The 18,817-nt window shown below is 47.8% G+C and overlaps 2 protein-coding genes across 4 annotated transcripts in view; one reads left to right on the plus strand and one right to left on the minus strand.

Moving 5' to 3' along the window:
* Nucleotides 1–1,054: 1,054 nt before the first annotated feature.
* GFI1 (growth factor independent 1 transcriptional repressor) lies at nucleotides 1,055–14,242 on the plus strand. Of its 3 annotated transcripts, XM_079313579.1 has the most exons (8): nucleotides 1,055–1,313; nucleotides 1,429–1,649; nucleotides 3,187–3,409; nucleotides 3,634–3,840; nucleotides 8,521–8,936; nucleotides 9,026–9,163; nucleotides 10,719–10,884; nucleotides 12,920–14,242. In XM_079313579.1, exons 3-8 carry the CDS (start codon nucleotides 3,295–3,297, stop codon nucleotides 13,096–13,098), a joined length of 1,221 nt encoding a protein of 406 aa, XP_079169705.1. In that variant the 5' UTR covers nucleotides 1,055–1,313; nucleotides 1,429–1,649; nucleotides 3,187–3,294; the 3' UTR covers nucleotides 13,099–14,242. The 3 variants fall into 3 exon arrangements, with proteins under 3 accessions (XP_079169705.1, XP_079169703.1, XP_079169704.1); XM_079313577.1 differs by lacking the exon at nucleotides 1,055–1,313 and having other exon boundaries at nucleotides 1,431–2,993; XM_079313578.1 differs by lacking the exons at nucleotides 1,055–1,313; nucleotides 1,429–1,649 and adding an exon at nucleotides 1,790–2,100.
* A 2,417-nt stretch (nucleotides 14,243–16,659) lies between these two features.
* The window catches only part of RPAP2 (RNA polymerase II associated protein 2), a 56,407-nt gene continuing 54,249 nt past the window's right edge, over nucleotides 16,660–18,817 (minus strand). Inside the window, exon 12 of the mRNA XM_079313818.1 lies at nucleotides 16,660–17,315. Coding sequence (XP_079169944.1) covers nucleotides 17,156–17,315 — 160 coding nt within the window. The 3' untranslated portion in view covers nucleotides 16,660–17,155. The remainder of the gene's footprint in view (nucleotides 17,316–18,817) is intronic.

Below are 18,817 nucleotides of genomic sequence, written 5' to 3' on the forward strand. Positions count from 1 at the left end.
TCCGGCAAAAATGAAGGTGTCAGTCGTGTTCTTCAGCTTCCTTTTGTGTCACAGTAAAGCATCACACAGTTGTTGGACGGTTTTACTCGAGTTGGTGTTCGCTTGCTTAGTTAGATTTTGGGAAGTCAGGCTAGTCCTGTGAACCGTAGGGGCTCAAAAACACCAAGTAGCTAATTTTTCTGTAAATGCTTCGGGACTAGGGGTGAAAAAAAGCAAGCATCTGGTCTCAAAGCCAGCATACTCCTGAGCGTGAAGGAGCCTGAAGTTTCTGTCATGTCCGACTTCAGTCTCAGTCATTTCTGAACGGGAAATGTTGTTAAACCTCGATTCGCTCACTGCAGAGTCGCACTTTAGGCGATCCTACAGTCACCGAAACGAAGTTGCTGATGGCCTGAGATGTCTGAAAGCGAAGCCCAGAACCACCTCAGAAAGATACTGAAGACGCGAGCCTGACTTCCTGGCTGCATTAGGAATCCGAGATCAGACCTGGAAAATTGTATTTTGGAGTCGTGTGTGTGCGCACAAAGCAAAGAGAATCTTTTCCTTTTTGCAGAACGGAGCAGACTTCCCCGTTGTGCAACGCAGGGGTGCCTACAGGCGCATGATGCTGCCTGACACGAATCCTATTTCCGTGCCCGTCGGCGGTGCCCCACGGATCCTCCCCGAGTTAGCACCTGAGCAGCGGCACGCAGACGAGGAGGGCAATCTCTTCCCACTTGCCTGGCTCCGCTCCGCTTTCGCCTTAGTATTTGAATCTCTGTCAAGCAACAGCAGCCGGGGTGGGGGGCGGGGGGGTTACGGGACAGGGGGACGACACCTCTCGCCTACCCCTTCCATATTTAACCATTACCTAAATCCGAAGGGAAATGAGCAAACCTCTAGGCTTGGGTCTTAAGGTATTTTCAGCGCCGTTGGGCGTATTTATCCCAGAAGAGTTTTCCACAACAAGTTATTTCTAGTCTAGGAGAGGTCTCCGTCGCCCAGGGCCGGCCTTAGCCCCGATTACAACGCCACGCAGGGCCCGATGGTGGCGGGAGATGTGTTTCCCCGCACTGCGCCAAGGGCGGGGGATGCGGCGCGGAGCGGGCACGGCAAGGCGAGCGCCGGCTGCCCCAGCCCCTGCCCTCTGCCCGCCCGAATCAATCTGTGTTTTGAATCTGTGACTTGTTCTCGTTGCGGAAGTCAAAGGGGATCCAAGAATAGTTCAGATAGATGTGTGTAATTTCTAGAGCAGAACCCCGAGAGAAACGAAACGCCCGATTCCAGAATGACACTTCGCTGTCACTTCAGCGAGGTCTGTGAGGTGGAATACGGTAAGACGTTTTCATTTAAGGAAAACTGAGAGAGAAACAGGCGGGGAATATTACTGATTTGTGAGGCTTTAGCGCTTTCTGTAACTTTTTTTTTTTTTTTTTTTTTTTTTTGCAGAAGCTCCTAACTAACGCTCAGGAAGTGGAATTTGTGGTTTAGGGGGCCGAGCTCTGAAGGAGTTGAGAGAGACAGAAAAGTTAAACAAAAAACAACAACAAAAAAAAGCTAACTCAAGCACCATTGCTCCTTAAAGAGAGACTAAATTTAAAGTCAAACAAACTAGCAGGCTGCCGCGCATACCCCTCCGCAGCCCAGCTTCCTTCGGCCCTCCAGAATGGGTAAGCGCTCTCACTTCTCTCGCCTCGCGTGGGCAGCTGCCGGCGGGCAGCCCGGGGCGGCATTGGCCCCTCTTCTCTCGGCTGGGACTCTACGCCGCTCCGGCCCTGCCTCGGCCCCGCGCCCCCGCAGCGACGGCCGTCGGGCGGGCGCGGCCAAGGGGAGCCGGGGCGAACAGCGACCAGGTGGGCTGCGGGACTCGCCTTCCCACGGGCCCAGCCCCTTCCTGGCCAGCTCCGGCCTTGGGCAGCCGGCGGCGCCTCCGCGGCGTGACTTTTGGAGGGAAACACGCGGCAGAAGAGGCACGGGCGCCCGGAGCCCCCAACGGCTGCGGCGGCCGTTGCTGTCGGGGCGCGGGTGGGTAACGCGTTATCGGGCCGCTTTGATTTCTCTTCCCCCTCCGTGCGGACCCGCTGGCTGCTAGCTCCTGCTCAAGGATGAACGCAGGCACAGGTGGGTCTGGGCAGCAACGCTCCCACCCGGCTCCGTGCCGGGGGGCGGCGCCTCCCCAAAAGCGCTGAGTGGCCCTGCCCCTGCCGGGTGCGGACGGGCCGGAGCTTTGTGGCGCAGCCGGTGCCGCCACCTGCGGGGCATTTCCTGGGCCCCATCTGACGGGCCGGGCTCCTTTCCTCTCTTTCCCGTTTGCAACCCACCGAAGTCCCCCAAACCCCCAAAAGAACGTGGATTAAACTCGCTATTTGCAAAGTCAAGTGTAACGGCAGAGGCGGCCCGGTGCTGGATGGGTTCGAATGAACCTCTCCGGCCTTCCCCCGAAGAGTCGGCTCGGGGTAGTTTTGTTTAACTCGGTCCCCCCCGACTCCCGCAGGAGTTTTCCCGCCTCGTCTCCTTTCCCCTCCCCGGCTTTCGGTGCCCGCAGCTGCAAGGCGGCGCGGCGCCGACAGCTGCGGGCTGCAGGAGCGATTCCGTTTTGTTCGTTTTCGTGTGATCGCGGTTCGCGCAGGATGGGTGAATCAGTCCCTCCGACAGCAACAGCCTCTCAGGCGCCAGGTTTGTGCTGTCGGGTGTGTAGCGACTGCCCCTCCCGTCCCGGTAACAACCCCGCGCCGGCCAGCCCGTCCAGAGTGGTGGGACGTGATAAGCTGTTTCGGAGGGGAGATTTGTTGTCGCCGCTTCTGCCGTGGGTGCCGGCGCAGGGGCAAACACAGAGGCGCAGTGCGCCCACTTTGAGGGACGGGATAACACCCGACCGCGCCTCCCGACTCCCTCAGCCCCCGCTCGTCCGAAGAACGGTGCCCAGCTGCTGTTATTGCCTGTTCTCCGCAATCCGGCAGCAGCCGTCGGAGCGTGGCCGGGGCGGCCCCAAGGCCACAGTGGGAGGGCGGGAGGTAAAAGGCTTTGGCTGGGGACGGTTAGAGGCTGAGTTAATCTGCGCTCCTGGAAGAGGGGGCGAGGCGAGCGGGGCCGGGGGCGGTGGCCGGAGCCACCTGCGCGCCGCCACCTGGCGCGCCGCCCCTGGCGAGCGGCCCCTCCTGGCCGGCGCCCCTGGCCCTCACCGGCGGGCGCGGCGCCTTTCCGCAGGTCGCCTCCCCGCCGCCGCCCCGCAGGAGATTCGGGGGTGACGCTCGCCGCCGTGCCCGGCGCTTAGAGAGGGAGTGCAGCCGTACCGGCCGTGGCAGCACCCCAACCATGCCGAGGTCCTTCCTAGTGAAGAGCAAGAAAGCGCACAGCTACCACCAGCCTCGCTCCGCCGACGAGGACTATAGCCTACGGCTGGAGACGGTGCTAGCCCAGATCTGTGCAGGTAGGAGTCCCTCGGTCGCAGCCTCACTCGGAGACTGCCCACCCGCCCGACATCACCCTGGTGCTTGCGGGAACGGGCAGCCCCTGCGGGACGCCGGAGGGGCTTGATGCGGGCTTGGAGAGAGTTGGGCATCCAACCTTGGCGGGAGCGGGCCGCATCGGGCGGTGGCTGGCTCCCACCACGGACCCACAGTGAGGAGTTCCCTCTTCTCCTTTGCCCTGCAGACAGCAAGATCCCCGAGGACACGGAGCTGTGCCGCACCGCCCTACCCGATGCGGAGCCTGCCCAGGGGCGCTTTTCCCCGGAATCCCACCTTACCGAGGCTGCCGATGGCACCTCTGAGTCAGCGCCCAGCTGCGAGGGCAGTGTCTGTGACAGAGTGTCCGAGTTCGAGGATTTCTGGAGACCTCCCTCGCCCTCCGTCTCGCCAGGTAGGACCGGGGCGAGCAGGGCTTAGAGAGGGTCCGGCTTCATGTCCGTGCCCGTGCCGTGGGGCAGTGGAGCATGCATCTCATGGCTAGGTGCCACCACCACAAACGAGTCGAAGGGACGAATTTGCCTGTTCTTTTAAATTTTTTTTTTCCACCTCCCAGATCTGCCAGAATCTGTTTCTTCACTCGTTTTCAGTTCACCTCTTTCGGGTTGCTTTTCCAGCCCGTATCGTGCTGCTGAGGGAGCAGCAGGTGACAGGCTGTAGGAAAGTCGTTATGACATCGGGTGTTGATTTTTTGGTTTGTGATTAATTGTTAGAGGCAAGCCGGGTTATGTTTGTAAGGTCCCAGCACTTTCCTACAGGGTCGTGTCTACACGGGCTTTTAAAGTGTTTTAAGACAGTACAGGCAATCTATACACCTGTATTAAACAGAGCTGATTTTCTGTTTTGTACAATCTGCTAGGCGTCTTTCCTACTGCCCTTTCAGGTTATTTCTTGCTTCTTGCCTATAAAAAAGACTTAGCTCTCCCTTCCCTTGTCCTCCTCTCTTTTGCTATTTTTTTTTTGTTTGTTATCGTTGTTGTTTTTGTTTTGTTTCTGTGCTTTTCTTGTTTGTTTGGTTTAATATTTATTTTTCTTTTCTAAAAACATATTTGTAAAAACCAGAGGAAAAAAAAAACCAACGACAGTCAGATTTAAACACCCCAAATCCAGGAAACTCACACTTATGGCTGCAGCGTCTGTCTCTAGCTCTCTTGTCCTGCCTTTGATGTGGTTGGAGCAGTGGGAGATGCTGTCCCCAGCCTGGCACAAATACTTATCTCGTTTAAAAATACAATTGTGTCATTTTAGAACAAAAACATGTATATATATATATAAAACCGCTTTTTATTGCCTCCATTAAAAAGACACAGCTGGGAAAAAGGACAGTTTTTGTCTCAATGAAGGAAAAATTGTGTCAGCTTTACCGACTGACAGCAGACACCAGCAAACAAATACTTAGTCCGGGTTTGCCACCATTTCCCACTTGTCTTTACAGTGTTCTTGCATATGAATGGCTGATTGTAATGATGTGGATTTGCATTTTTAAAGCCTCATTTTCTTTCAAGGGTCCTAAGCTCCTTTGAGGGGGACATTCAAAATGCTGTCCCAGGATCAGCCACAGGATACTTACAGTCTGTGCAAATGACACACACAGACCAAATGCAGCATTGCTGCATTGCTCTTGTGGTAATATTTCTGCACAGACTGTAGCAATGTGTGTAATTTTTGTTCCAATAATTTTTTGTTCTAATAATTTTTCGTTCTCCTCCTTTCCCAAATAACTACAATTTCTGCACAGGAAACAGACCATTTTCACAGGGTGTCAAAAAGACATGTAAAATAGAACAGATATTTTATCAGGTCTGCTCTGTCTTTTCCTCAATCCCTCTGATTTCTTCCTCACTGTGGGATTCATCAGCTCTTGGCTAGCCATCAGGCTGTCCAGGAAAGACAACTTTACAAAATGAGGATGATACCCAGATGAAGATTTTTCAGGGTGGGGTGGGCAGTCCTGGGGCTGTCTGATCCCACTCACAGGAGGTCTGGGAAGGTGTGGTACTCCAAGTATTGTAAGAGCTTTATTAAATGAATCTCAGTGCATTGAGAGAGGTGTTGTTATTATTAATGATGAAGGCAGTGGCAACAGGATTAGATAGCAGGGCTTCCTCCCTCGGCTCGCCTCTTCCAGCCCCTCTGCCTTCCAGCTGCTTTGTCAGATTCAGAATGAAGCCAGAATTTGTGTCTAGGTCACTTCTGCAAGATGCAGTGGTGAGAGACTGTATTCCTACAATTGTGTTCGGATGGGACACAATTTTTTTTTGCAGATGACAAATGAGCAGATGAGTTCTAAATCATGCTGAAGGCACATGTAGCGAGTAGTACTACCACTCCCTTGTCTCTAGAATTGAACATAGGTGCAGGTTGCACTTAAATATGCAGTGAAGGCTGTATTTATTTCACTTTTGTCTTTGAGTGTTGTGCTGCTGATGTAGGTGTTCATACAACATACAGACATAGCAGCTATTAACTCCACCACTTTGTTATTTAACAAATATTAACTCAATCACTTTGTTATTTAACCTCACTTTCTACATGTGTCTGTAATCACACACATGTGCATATGCACAAGATGCATAGGAGCTCAGTGCAGCAGTATTAGTATCTCTTAATGATCCTGTTGATGCTGCAGAAGGAGAGAGACTTTTCCTAGGTATAATGAAGTCATGCAGAAAGCATGGTCTTTTGTGTAAGAGGACACTTGAATATTTCTTGGCTGTGCATATCAATCTGTTCCCATCCATTTAAGGTTCAAAAACAAGCATAGATTTTTTTTTCTCCCAGAAGTAGTCTCTATAACGGCTACACAGAATTTCTAGGAAATAAGGGAGAATATTTCTGTCTCTGCTCCCCAGTAGATGCTGTGGAGAAGAGGCACACACAGAAATGCCCTGCAGTGTGGCAGAGCAGGGTTTGGAGGTTGCTTTGCCACTGAGATTGGATAGCTTGAGTATAATGTGAAGAACTCCACTGCATCTGTGCTTGAGAGGGCTCCAAAGCATGTGAGGTGATGGAAGGAACATTGCACGCAAACTGATCTGTGGTGCAATGTTCACTGTATACTGTACTGCCAATTCCAAGGGCTCAAAAATCAGGTCAGCCTTCCCTCTCACTCAAGGAACTGGTTCAGAAATCAAGATTGTAAATAATACCTTATGGATATTCAGTTCTAGTGTTGAAATGTTGAGGGTTTATGTTTTCATGCTTTTCTCACAGTTTGAGACAGAAGTTGACTTTAAAAGGAAAAAAATAAAGTTATAACAAGAACAAACAAAAGAAAAGCTGAGGGCCTGATGAAATCATGCCATTTTAAGTGCTGGGACTTCAAGATAGGTTTGAATTTTGTGATAAAATCGTGAGAGATGGCAACACTGCAACTGGTTGCACAGATACAAGATAGATGATGTGATGCTGACCACAACTTTGCAGAACAGGAAAAATCATGATGAACACCATGTCAGCTAGTTTGATTTCATCACTCTCTTCAAATGTCCCAGCTCGTATGTGTGCATATATTTCCAATCAAAAGATTGCTAATTTAAATGGAAGAATTTGAGACTGTTAACATCTGAAATTATGTGAAACATAGGAAAAAGTCAAGTCATTCAAAGTTCAATTTTAAACTTTTTTCCTAAACCTTTCCATAACCCCTCAGTGATCACTTCCTATCCAAATGGATAGCCTAACATATTGTGCTTTCTTTCCCTAGTCCACCCTCACTTATCTTCACTTGCCAAAGGCTGAAAAAGCCGTGAGAGCTGACATGAATAAGTAAGAGATTCATTATGGGCAGACAAGTTTTTGGTTAAGGGAGGTTACTCTGAAAGCCCAATTTATAAGGGATGCCAATGTCTCTATGAAGGTATCAGCATTTCAGTAGCTAATTGATTCATCTCTTCCTTGGCTCACTAAAACTGTTGTTCAGGGAGACATTTGACTCTTCCAGTGCTGCTGCCTATTATGATAAGGAGTGAAAGCAGTGCACCTCGGGCATTAATCAGCATCTCTGGTAGACACAGTAGGGGTCTGGTGCTCAGCCCAGCTGGGCTTTCCTCCATGTGAGGCTCCTTCAGCAGTTGTGGCTTTAGATACTTCTCTCAAAGGCTGTGCTCCTGCCACTGCATCAGACTCTGCTATGGGCCCCCAAGTGTGATTCATGTGCCTACTGCATTGGTCAGATGCCACTGCTGAAGGCAAGCCTCTTGGAGCCTGCTGAGGCATTTGAGCTTGCCCTGGTGGAAATTCGCTTTGATTGTGACTACTAGGAAAACAGGTTTGTGTCTTCAGGTTTTAATGTGGTACATCTCAATGATTTTACAAAGCTCTGTGTTTTGGGTGGATTCAATTTCTTTATATGGAGAATCTCAGAGCAATCTGAAATAACCATGATTTTCTTTCAAATGAGAAATTTTTACTTTTTTTAAATTAAAAAGTGAAGTGTTACATGCACCTTAGGAAGTGTAACTCATTTAAGTTATGCTGTAATATAGTTATGGTCAGCAGTAGCATGAAGTTGAAAGACTAGATTTGGATATTAAATTATGCCATGACATTTTTTCATTTTGTTGACCAGGTAAATCTCAGCAAATTTGCTGTGTCTGACACCTCTGTAATGTTACATTTGCTCACGCGCGCACACACACATATATATTTGTGTGTGTGTGTGTGATCTCCATTGGAGCTTAAACATGTGGACTGTCAGCTTTGATGTCCATCTTGGGATGTGGTAGATACATGTTTCCAAGAAGCTGAAGATAAAACTATAGTAAGTAGGAGACTGAGTAGTTTAGACTCTTGCTAGTCAGATCAGTGTGTACACAGCTGGGTATCCAGAGATGGAGGTACACAAAAACGGTGCTGGGTTTAAACAATTTGGGACACTGGGCAATTAGGTATTACTGGACACTCAGACTCTAATGTGCAATATAAAATGTTCTGCCCTTGAGATGAAAGGGCAGCCCAAAAGTGTAGTACAGGGGTCAGGCTCTGGACATAAGCCTGAGTGCTGAGGCTGTTCAGCCTCACTACAGTGTGGATTGTGAAGTGCACCAATTCCCATGCCCTTGTGTTTTCACAGCCTCGGAGAGATCTGTGTGTCCATCCCTAGATGAAGCACCCCCTTTCTCGGTGCCCTTCAAACCGTACATGTGGAACAGCCTGGGTGGCTCTGAGCTCAGGCACCTTGTGCAAAGTTACAGGCCCTGCCCGACGCTGGAGCGGACCTCAGCCCTGGGGCTCTTCTGCGACCGAGGCGCTGAGCCCGCCCTCTATGGCGCCGAGTGCAGCTCTTCCCTGGGGCTCTATGGTGACTTCAGCTCCCCGGGGCCGGGGCTGTTTGAGCGGCCGCCAGCAGCAGCTCCTGGACTCTATGGTGAAACACAGCCTGGGCTGCAGCAGGAGAAGGGGCCAGGTGGCATCAAAGTGGAGTCTGACCTCTTGTGCCGCCCACTGCTCATCAGCACTGGGTCTTACAAGTGTGTCAAGTGCAGCAAGGTAGGGATCCCTTTCTCCCACACTGGGTATGACTCCCCCCCAGCCCTTTGTCCCTGGCAAACTTGACGCTGTGTACTCTCTATCCTCAGGTCTTCTCCACACCGCATGGCCTTGAGGTCCATGTGCGCCGCTCACACAGTGGCACAAGGCCCTTTGCCTGTGACATGTGTGGCAAGACCTTCGGCCATGCAGTCAGCCTGGAGCAGCACAAGGCCGTGCACTCACAGGTGAGAGCGGGCAGGCTGCCAGCATGGGCGGCTGGGGGCCAGGGCCAGCTGCTCTATTCTGCTGGCTGGGGAAGCCATGCAGGCGAATAACAGGGCAAGGAGATGGGGACCTAAGCTGAGGAGGGGAAGAGAACGTGGGAGGGCTGCAGTGTGTAGTTGTAGGTGAAAAATATGGTGACAATGAGAGGAAAGGGTGGCCAGCTAGTGTGCAAAGGAGCTAATCAGATAATTAAAGAATACAGGCTTTGTTTCCATTCTTCAGACGTCACATGCGTCTGTATGAAGCAACGGGTACTTCTGGCACTCCAGAAGTAACAGAAAATAATAAAGGCTCACTCTCAGAGCTGGAAATTTTAATGCAGAGGTTGGCGCTTTTTTTAACAGCTAAAACAACTCAGTGTGCTTTCTTCTGATGCAGCACTCCTCATTTCTCCTCCCTCCCACAAAGAAGTGAGTCTTCCCTTGTTTGTAGTCATTTTTGTCAGTGCAGGGAACATCTGAACGACCATTTGGGTATAGAGCATTGACTTCACCCATCTCGACACACTGAGTCACACACCAAAAGAATATTATAGTTAATTTTGGTAGGAGGACTTGTAACATTTTCCACCTGCTGATAGTATGCCATATTTCCCCTTCCCCACCCACTTGACCTGGCAAATCTTCCTTCTTCAGATTGACTTTTGGAGGATAGAGTTACAGCAATGTTTTTTTGCTCTTTAATTTATGATTTCATGAGTGTGCAACCAGCAGGGCACACAATAAAGGGAGATAATATCTCATCCATCAAACAATGTGGCCACAGAAGGCACAGCATTTTGGGGAGAATGCATTAAAAGCCAAATAAAGAAGGTGATTATGTGAAAGCATAGAAGGAAGAGGAAGGTGTAATGGAAGTTAAGGGATGCAAAGAGATGATACATGGTATAAGAAACTGATGGAGAGGAGTGTGTGAGGGAGAGGCGAGAGACACAAAGATCTTAATGCATTTGGTTTTATATGTTAAAGTAGTAAGATGAAAAGCTGTTTCTCCCAGGTGCTCTACATACCTTCCATTTGAATTTTAATGGAACTAAAAAAAGCAGTTAGTTGTTACCATGCCAGAACTATGTCTACAGCAGGGATTTCCCAAGAGACTCAAGCAGCCCTTGGCACCCACTTTTCTGTGTACAGTGGAGAGGTGGCCTCTGAAGAGTGCTGCAGCTGTTGGGCTTCCCAGTGGAGCGATTGTGTCTCAGGCCTCTGATAAAGTGTGTTGGCAGACTCTGCCCAGTCCATTTGGGTTGCTCCCACCTGGCTGCTCCTGCCAGCAGGAAGAGCTGTTCAATTAAATTTTAGTAGTGCACAACACTAGGAGAAGGATGCATTATCTTTTTTATTGTGTGGTGCTGCTATCAAGGCAGTGTTATCATCTGTGTAGGCCAGTCCAGCTCACTGGAGAAGTGTAAGTTCTTGCTAAGGCAGAAGGGGCAACACTCATGTGCTCCTGGAAGTTTGTTGCTGATGGGATCATTGGTGTGATGTAATGTGTGTGTCTGGGCTCATCTCTCTGCAGGAACGCAGCTTTGATTGTAAGATTTGTGGCAAGAGTTTTAAGAGATCTTCTACTCTGTCCACCCACCTGCTCATCCACTCAGACACCCGACCCTACCCGTGCCAGTACTGTGGGAAACGGTTCCACCAGAAATCTGATATGAAGAAACACACCTTCATTCACACAGGTCAGCCCTGAAGCTGCTGGTGTCAGCCCCAACATGAGGGCAGGTCTCTGAAGAGGTTTCTCTGCAACGATCCATTCCTGCTCAGCTGGGACAGCACACACACCTCCCTGTGCTTCTCCCTATCCCTCTGCTGTTCACGCTATCCGAGCCGTACTTAGGCAAAGGAAGGTGATCTGAATGTGGTTTAATGAACAGCAGCTGCAAAATAACCTACAAAAATCCTCGCAATCCAATCAATGTTCCCTTAATAGGATCCACCAATGTTTATTCAAAGGGCTTTTGTGTAAGATGATTTGTAAAGTATTATATTCATGTAGCCTTGATTTACAGCTGAGGTCCTGGGAAAATGACAGGTGAATTTGATTACAGGATCTACCAATTTACAATAGGAACAACAGGAGTCTCCTCCTCTAGATCAAATACTAAACTGGAGAGCCTAGGTCTTAGTCTCAATATTTGTTCAGAGATTGTCTGCACTTCCACCTGGACTTTCTGAGAAATGGATGTGGTTTGATGCAGAATGGAAGGAGAGGTGCCGAGTTCTCAAGTTTCGCTGTTACTAATAAACATGGAAACTAATATAAAGTGCAGGTGAATCACCAAAGGAAATTGTTTCAAAAGTATCATTCAGTGAGAAGGCAGGTTTATCAGAAATCATTAAAATAATATCTTGCCTTTCAGACCTTTACTATTCACTTAAGTAGAGGGAAATTAATGTGTAAGATATGGAAGAATCTGTAGATATGAAATATCAGTTACACTGGCCAAATCTATGGTTCAGATAACCAAAAACCTTTTTTCTGATAGTGGCCACTAGCAGATATAAAGGATGAAGCCTAAAAAGGGCAAATATGTAGAGAAATGGCACTATATGTAGCACTGCTTGCCTATGACTTTTCTAGATGTCAAGCAGAGAATAATAAATATTTCTTATTAAGATTTTTCACTGAAGGTTGATGGATGAAAATGAACTATTTATGAAGTAGTACAAGAAGTACTTCCATAGTATTTTTTTCAAATGAGGCTTGATTAAGTAGAATTTTAGACATATTTGAATCAGATTATTTTCTTAGAGATCAGAAACTGTGCCTGGGCTTTTAAATTGCTAGTATAAAAGCAGCTCCTTAAATGAATGAGGGATTCCTTTCATATGCACCATATAGTTGTGAAATGAGCCTTCAGAACATTTTGTAATTTTTTTTTTTTATTCTAAGAATCTGATCTTCAAACACCCAGAGAGTTTGTTGTTCCCAGCTGAAGCCAGTGGGCTCTGCAGGTGCAAAGCCACTCTGAAAATCCGGCTTGGTATTGTGGTTGGGTTCCCTTTTATTTATTATTTGATAATAAACAGTATGAAAATATACTTAGATCTGCTCCTGTGGAGTTTGCAACTTACTCCTCTACAGAAGTTCCAGGGGCTGTATTTATTCCTGTTTACATTATTTGCATGCAGGAGAACTTCAGGGCTATAAGTGCTAGCATTGCTGTGTGGGGAACAGAGAGAACAAATGTCTGGATGAACTCTGCCCTTCAGGATTCACTTAATGGCCCTCACACCTCCCTTGGGGATAAGACCCCAGATCACTGGGCTTGTTTTAACAACCTCTATCTACTATTCCACCTGCCCTCATGCTGATGGTATAGTAATCAATGTCAGGCTTCATCACTTTTCCAGGAGTTCCTCATGTTTTCTAGGACACAAAGCCAGTTTAAGTTACACAGGATACATGCAGACAAATACATTCACAAGGTGTGGTGTCCTGAGAGCACTCTGTGCTTCAGGCTACACCCAGGACTGTACTGGGCTGATGGTGGTGCACCCAAGTCCAGGCCTGCTCAGCTGCAGTGGAGGCTCAGCTTATGCTCTCTCTTGGGCTCCCTACTGCATGCTTTCTTTGTAAGAATGACTTCTTAGGTAATCACACAAAAAATCTCTTTGATAAGCTTTAAGTACCAGTGTATATTTGCTGTGGTCCCATGTAAGCAGCATGTTGCCTTTTTCACAGCCTCTCTCTTTCCCACCTTCTGCTTGCAGGTGAGAAGCCTCACAAGTGCCAGGTGTGTGGAAAAGCCTTTAGTCAGAGCTCCAACCTCATCACCCACAGTCGGAAGCACACAGGTTTCAAGCCCTTTGGCTGTGACCTGTGTGGCAAAGGCTTCCAACGAAAGGTGGATTTACGGAGACACCGGGAGACACAGCATGGCCTGAAGTGAGTCCAAACTACAATATGGAAAGCGCCTACAACACTATGAGATCAGCTCCCAGGCTTCCTTGCTGGACCCAAGCCCTGTCTTGAACACAGACCCTGGCATTACCTTTCTGAACAGGAGCTCAGAGAGGAAAGAAGAGGACAGAGCCATGTGCTGACAGCTCAACCTGAATGACTGTGAAAGGGGAAAGTAAAGGCTGGGGTCTCTCTCCTTCTCTTCCCCTTGTTTCTGAAATAACACTGAAATATAAGCCTTTTAGATATAAAGCCTAATACTCCAAAGATGGATAAGCTACCAAATATCTGCAAGCTGGAAAGTATTTCTCCCATGGCCATGATGAAACCCTTCAAGCTTTCAGTGGCTTGAATCAGCAGGCAGGGAAACATGGGTATAACAGTGTTTACATAGGGTAATGACAGAAAGCCATCAGCACCTGCCCTAGCTGAGTTCAGTGCTGACTGGGTTCACTTCCTGTCAGGAAAATCTAGGGGGTCAGGACTGTGCAGTTTGACATCTTGCTGGTTTTTATCCAAAGGTACCAGCTTGGGTCTGATCCTGCCTCTCACTTACTCTGGTGCAAATCAGGAGGTGCATTAACAGTGACAGAAAGGTTCTTTTTATCCTCCCTGAGCCATCTCTGTCTGTGCAAGGCCCAACCACCAGTACATTTGAAGCATGGAGGGTTAGTTTTTCCTCCATCCACTACAAAGAAGGAACCTTGTGAAAGACCAGCGCAAAAACCAAAGCCTTAGAACTAGAAACCAATCCAACAAGTGAACTGCCTGAGGAGGGCAGGAGCACCAGGAAGGCACAGACTTTCTGTCCAGAACCATTACTGGCTTCTACACTCTGGCCTTGTTCTAATAACTGGAAAATAGCTACTCAATAGCATCAGTTGTACATTTGTTTTTGGTTTTTTTTAATTTTTAAAGGGAAACTTTCTGAGGTGGGCAGGATTTACTATAAAAGTATAATTTACTTAATTTGCCTTAACAACTCTGCATGTACCTCAGTTAAAAAAAACCCTTGTTTTTACTTTGTTGACAAGTTTGTAAATGTCCTTATTTAGATTTTATGGAGTGTCTTACATTTCTTGGTACATATTTATTAGAACAATGGTTTAAGTTAATAAAGTATCAAGGATGGTTCAGAGTGATTTTATTTCATATGTAACTGCACATTTGTGAGTGTCAGCCATTACAACAATACACTACAGTGATTGTCAGGGATGCAGCATCCAAGGAGGGAATGCAAGGACAAAAGCTGCAGTGATTAAAGAACACAACTGCCATATTTACTTGTCCAATTACTATTGATTTCAGATAAACATTGACACTTTTGAGGATTAGGGTATACTGTGGCTTGGACTATCACCATGAAAGGGTTTAGGGGGAAACAGCAGTTATAAGGCTCTGCTTTGGAAATGCAGACAGTCAGAAGTCCCTGCTTAGCCCAGGAGCAACTTGGATGTCTCCCACAAGATTAAATGTCTGTGCCTGGGAGTTTGCAGGGACACCTGAGCAGCAGGTGCACAATTTATACTTAAGCCTGTTGGGACTCACAATATGCCCTTTTGCTGCCTGTCTGCCTTGTCAGCAGAGCTGGCTCCATCTGGCAGTTGCAGCCCATACAAAAGAGAAGCAGGAGGATGATGGAGGGGTCCCTTGTCCTTTTCCCAGCAGAGCACAGCATGGTAGCCAGTTTTTTTTTATGTGTACACATAATCTTGTGTGCCCACACAGGTATATACTTATGTTTCCAGTTTAGTACATTTATTCTGGACAAACCCAGTGCGCAGAGTTGCTCTGTTCCCTGCTGGGCTGGCCCAGCCCTGGGGCACCCTCCCTGCCCGAGGCAGGGGCACTTACCTGCCATGGTGCCACCGAAGTCCTCCCTGTGCTTCTGCTTTCTTCAGAACTTCAGTTGGTTCCCCTCAGAGCTGCCCCAGCAGGTTGTGGCTGTGTCCCCTCAGGGCTGTCCTGGCAGACTGTGCCTGTGTCTCCTCAGAGTTGTCTATCCAGGCTATGGCCGTGTCCCCTCAGAGCTGTCCAGGTAGGCTATGCCATGTCCCCTCAGGGCTGCCCCAGCAGGCTGTGGCCGTGTCCCCTCAGGGCTCTCCAGGCAGGCTGTGGCCGTGTCCCCTCAGAGCTGTCTAGCCAGGCTGTGGCCGTGTCCCCTCAGGGCTCTCCAGGCAGGCTGTGGCCGTGTCCCCTCAGAGCTGTCTAGCCAGGCTGTGGCCGTGTCCCCTCAGGGCTCTCCAGGCAGGCTGTGGCCATGTCCCCTCAGGGCTCCCCTGGCACGGTGTCACCGTGTCCCCTCAGGGCCCACCCGCTCGGGCGGGGACGTGCTCTGCCCCGGGGACTGCCCAGGCCGAGCTCTCACTGAACAGAAACGCAGACACAATCATGGCATCCAGGCTGGAGAGATATGGCACAGGCACTGCAGGAGGTGCCAGGTGCTCTGAAGGCCACATTCGTCCCATTATGCTGGATTAATTAATGCAGAAGGTCAGTGCAGGAGACTTGGTGTTTCTGTGGAAGGCCTGTAATGCCCTGGGTCCCACCCAGGCCAGGGAAAGCTCCAAGGCGTGGCTCAGCAGGTGGCACAGGAAGGCTTGGGGCTGCTGCAGGGTGATGCTGAGGATTTGTTTTACAGGGGAGCTGTTGTGGATGCATGGAGCGAGTGGTCTGGGGGTATAGGTGAGCTGGGGTGCCACTGTTGCCCTCAGTCCCTCTGCCAGGTACAGCCTCCCTCCTTCCTCCCTTTGGTCAGGCCTTGCTCCAGCAGGCCCTGAGCTCGGTCAGTTGTTGGCAGTTACCTTAAAAGCTACAAAGCAATGTGTGCTTGCCCCCATGGAGCATCCCATTTCCAAACAGGGCAGCTAGTGTGGTTAGAGTCTAGTGCTGTGTGCAGGGTGGGGTGAGTGGCTGAGGAGTCAGCATGGACACAGCACAGCTGTCAAGAATGTTCTTCACGGGAAAGAAACCCACAGGTGTTTTATTGGTTTAAGCGTGTCTCCTCCCAGAGCATGTTGCAGTTAGTGGTGTGTCTCAGGGCACCACTGTTGGGCTGCAGCTCAGACCCAAACCTCCTGAAATGTTTGTGCATTGCTGCGTGGGAGACTGTGCCCATGTCCCCAGCCCTGCTTGCACGAGTTCCAGCTGCTGGTTTGGGTGAAATGCAGCTACCCATGGGGAAAAGTCACATCTTTTAGGTGGGGAATTGAAATGAAGAAGAGGAAAAGAAGATTTATCTGGGGAGAATCAGAACAGGCTACTGAGAGGCTGTGGAGCAAGTCTGAAGATTGGAAATATCTCTCTCAGTGTTATTACTGTGCGCCATTAAAAATGCATTATGCATATTATATGACCCATTATTCATGAAGCAGGTTCCATACCTTTTGTTTGCCAGAGTAACAGTAGAAAGGGTAAGGAGAGACACTAGAGCACACCTTTGTTTCTTTCTGTAAATTTTTAATGACACCTCTAGCTAACCAGTTGGTGAAGCTCAGTTCCTGCATAAAAGTGGAAAGGCAGAGCTATCTACGGGACAACTAAGCCTTTCAGAAGCTAATTTGAGCTTGTGTTCATCCACACCAACAATGATTAAATTACCTATCAAGTGTGCAGAGCTATCAAGATTCAGGGCATTGAAAAACAAGGTGAATTTATCTGATTGATTTAAAAGACATGCGTGGAACAAGTGGGTTATAAAAGTAAAAGGACTATTCCTTATAGATATTATAGAAGTACTTCTCTGGTAAGCCAAAGAACTTTTTACTTTGCTTCTAAAAGTTGTTTTGCCAGCAGAGAAAACAAGTTTATAAGTTGGAATCAAAATGCTTTATCCAAATCAGTTAGCAGGCTGAATTAATTCATGAGGCAGAAACAAAGCACCTTATTAGGTTCCATCCGTATGCCAAGCAGAGATGTTTAAAATTAAACTATACAAACATCATCTGTGTTTTCTATACAGTCAGTTTCCAAAAGCTGATAGTAACACTCAGATTGGATATTGCAACATAAGTTAGAGAGCAGCTCTTCTGGGTCTTGCTCCTTCCTCAAACAAAACATTTGTTGCAGTTGATGTGGGGAGGGAGGAAGAGGTTTCTAGAATAAGCCTTGGGTGAAAGATTGCGAGACTCGTGCAACTCTGCTTGCAAGCTGTGCTGCTGCTGCACATTGACAAAGGTGTGCTCCTCAAGTCTCTGCATTTTCCACCTGTAAGAGAGAAAAACCAAACAGGTCAGTTGTATCAAATTCGTCTCCAGCATAACCCCAGTTCACATCAGGAATGGATTTTGCTTTTACTCTGTATGATTTGGGTCTTACTCTAAATAGTGAAACATAGCTCAGCCCTTTGAGGAAATTCTGATTTAGAAAAGCACTGAAATATGCATGTAAGTCAATGGAGTGTGTCTCTAGCAGAGACCTTACTAGATGCCTGCTCAGAGTTAAAATTCCAGAGATTTTCCCTACTGAATCTTAGACCTTATTCCATTGCCAAGCCACATCCTGTCTGTCTATTTTCACCTGCAGTGGAGGTGGCTTCTGAGAATGCCGAGAGTATTTTTTTTTTAAATTGTCAATAGGCTAGTGGTAGTTTCCAGTATTTTTTACTCTGAGTAATAAAGCAGTCTAAACAGATTTCAGGCATGTAAATATCTGTTATGCATTATAAGGCATGTACAATGATGGAACCAGATTTTAAAGGTATTTGTACATCTAAAGCTGCAGATGTGTCTGAATGTGCATTGTATATGAGTATCTAGTTTTGTCTATGACTTCTTTACTGGGGGAAGAAAAATGGAAAAAACCCAACACATGAGTCTCAGAACATTTCTTGAGTCTGTGTCACACCAGTTTGAGATATGCACTACACATGTACTGTAAAGAGAGAGCACATAAATCTGAAAAAAATGTTTCATACATTATAAAAAAGCTTATAATATAAAAATGTTTTATTCCACACCTTGTTGCAAATGTTTCCTAATGGTTTTACCTGGAACATATGATAAAGCTTTCAAACAAGTTGAAAGCAAACCACTTTTATGTGCTTGTTCCAACATGCTGCTTCTCAACGGCTTTTTTTTTTTTTTTTTTTTAAGTAGAGGTGACCTGACAAAAGAATACTGAATAAGGCAAACATAGAAGGAAAATAATGCAGCAGGTATTGAAATTATTTTCCTTAAATACTGTCTAGCCAACTTTCTGACAAATGTGGGATCTCCCAGCCAGCTGGATACTACAGTGCATGGGGAACATCCACCCCAGCTCACTCATGCTCAGCTTCCCAAGGTGCTGGCAGTTGCTGCAGCAGTGCTGGGCTCCTCTGCTCAAGCAGTGCAGAAGGCAGCTGAGCTCATGCTGCCAGCTCCCTCTGTGGCACACAGCTCAGAGGTGGCTGCCCTGCCACCATGCAGGAGTGCAGCACAGCAGGTGTTGAAAATGGCCAAGATATTCCATTGATTTAGGTACAATAATAGGGCCAGCTGGCATTAAAGAGAAGTTGTAATCTTCTGAGGTGACAGACAGTTCATTATGATATAGAATTTATGTTTTACATATTTTTTTCCCCCTATGAATAATACATTCCCAAAGCTCACTGATAGACTCAAGGAGTGAATTCAAAGGGGAAAAAGAGGGATCATTGTGAGAGACAAGAAGTTAACTCCCAGGGTTCAGAAGAGTACACTCATCTGAAAAGAGGCAAAAATAATTTT

The sequence above is a fragment of the Erithacus rubecula genome, assembly GCF_903797595.1.
Source record: "Erithacus rubecula genome assembly, chromosome: 10".
In the NCBI taxonomy this organism is placed as follows: domain Eukaryota; kingdom Metazoa; phylum Chordata; class Aves; order Passeriformes; family Muscicapidae; genus Erithacus; species Erithacus rubecula.

Excerpts from the sequence above, each read along its gene's own strand:
- GFI1 (XM_079313577.1), top strand. The coding sequence starts at position 2,397 with ATGAACCTCTCCGGCCTTCCCCCGAAGAGTCGGCTCGGGGTAGTTTTG. Across the intron at positions 3,841-8,520 it reads CTCGCCCTCCGTCTCGCCAG|CCTCGGAGAGATCTGTGTGT; the intron begins GTAGGACCGGGG and ends GTGTTTTCACAG. Across the intron at positions 8,937-9,025 it reads AGTGTGTCAAGTGCAGCAAG|GTCTTCTCCACACCGCATGG; the intron begins GTAGGGATCCCT and ends CTCTATCCTCAG.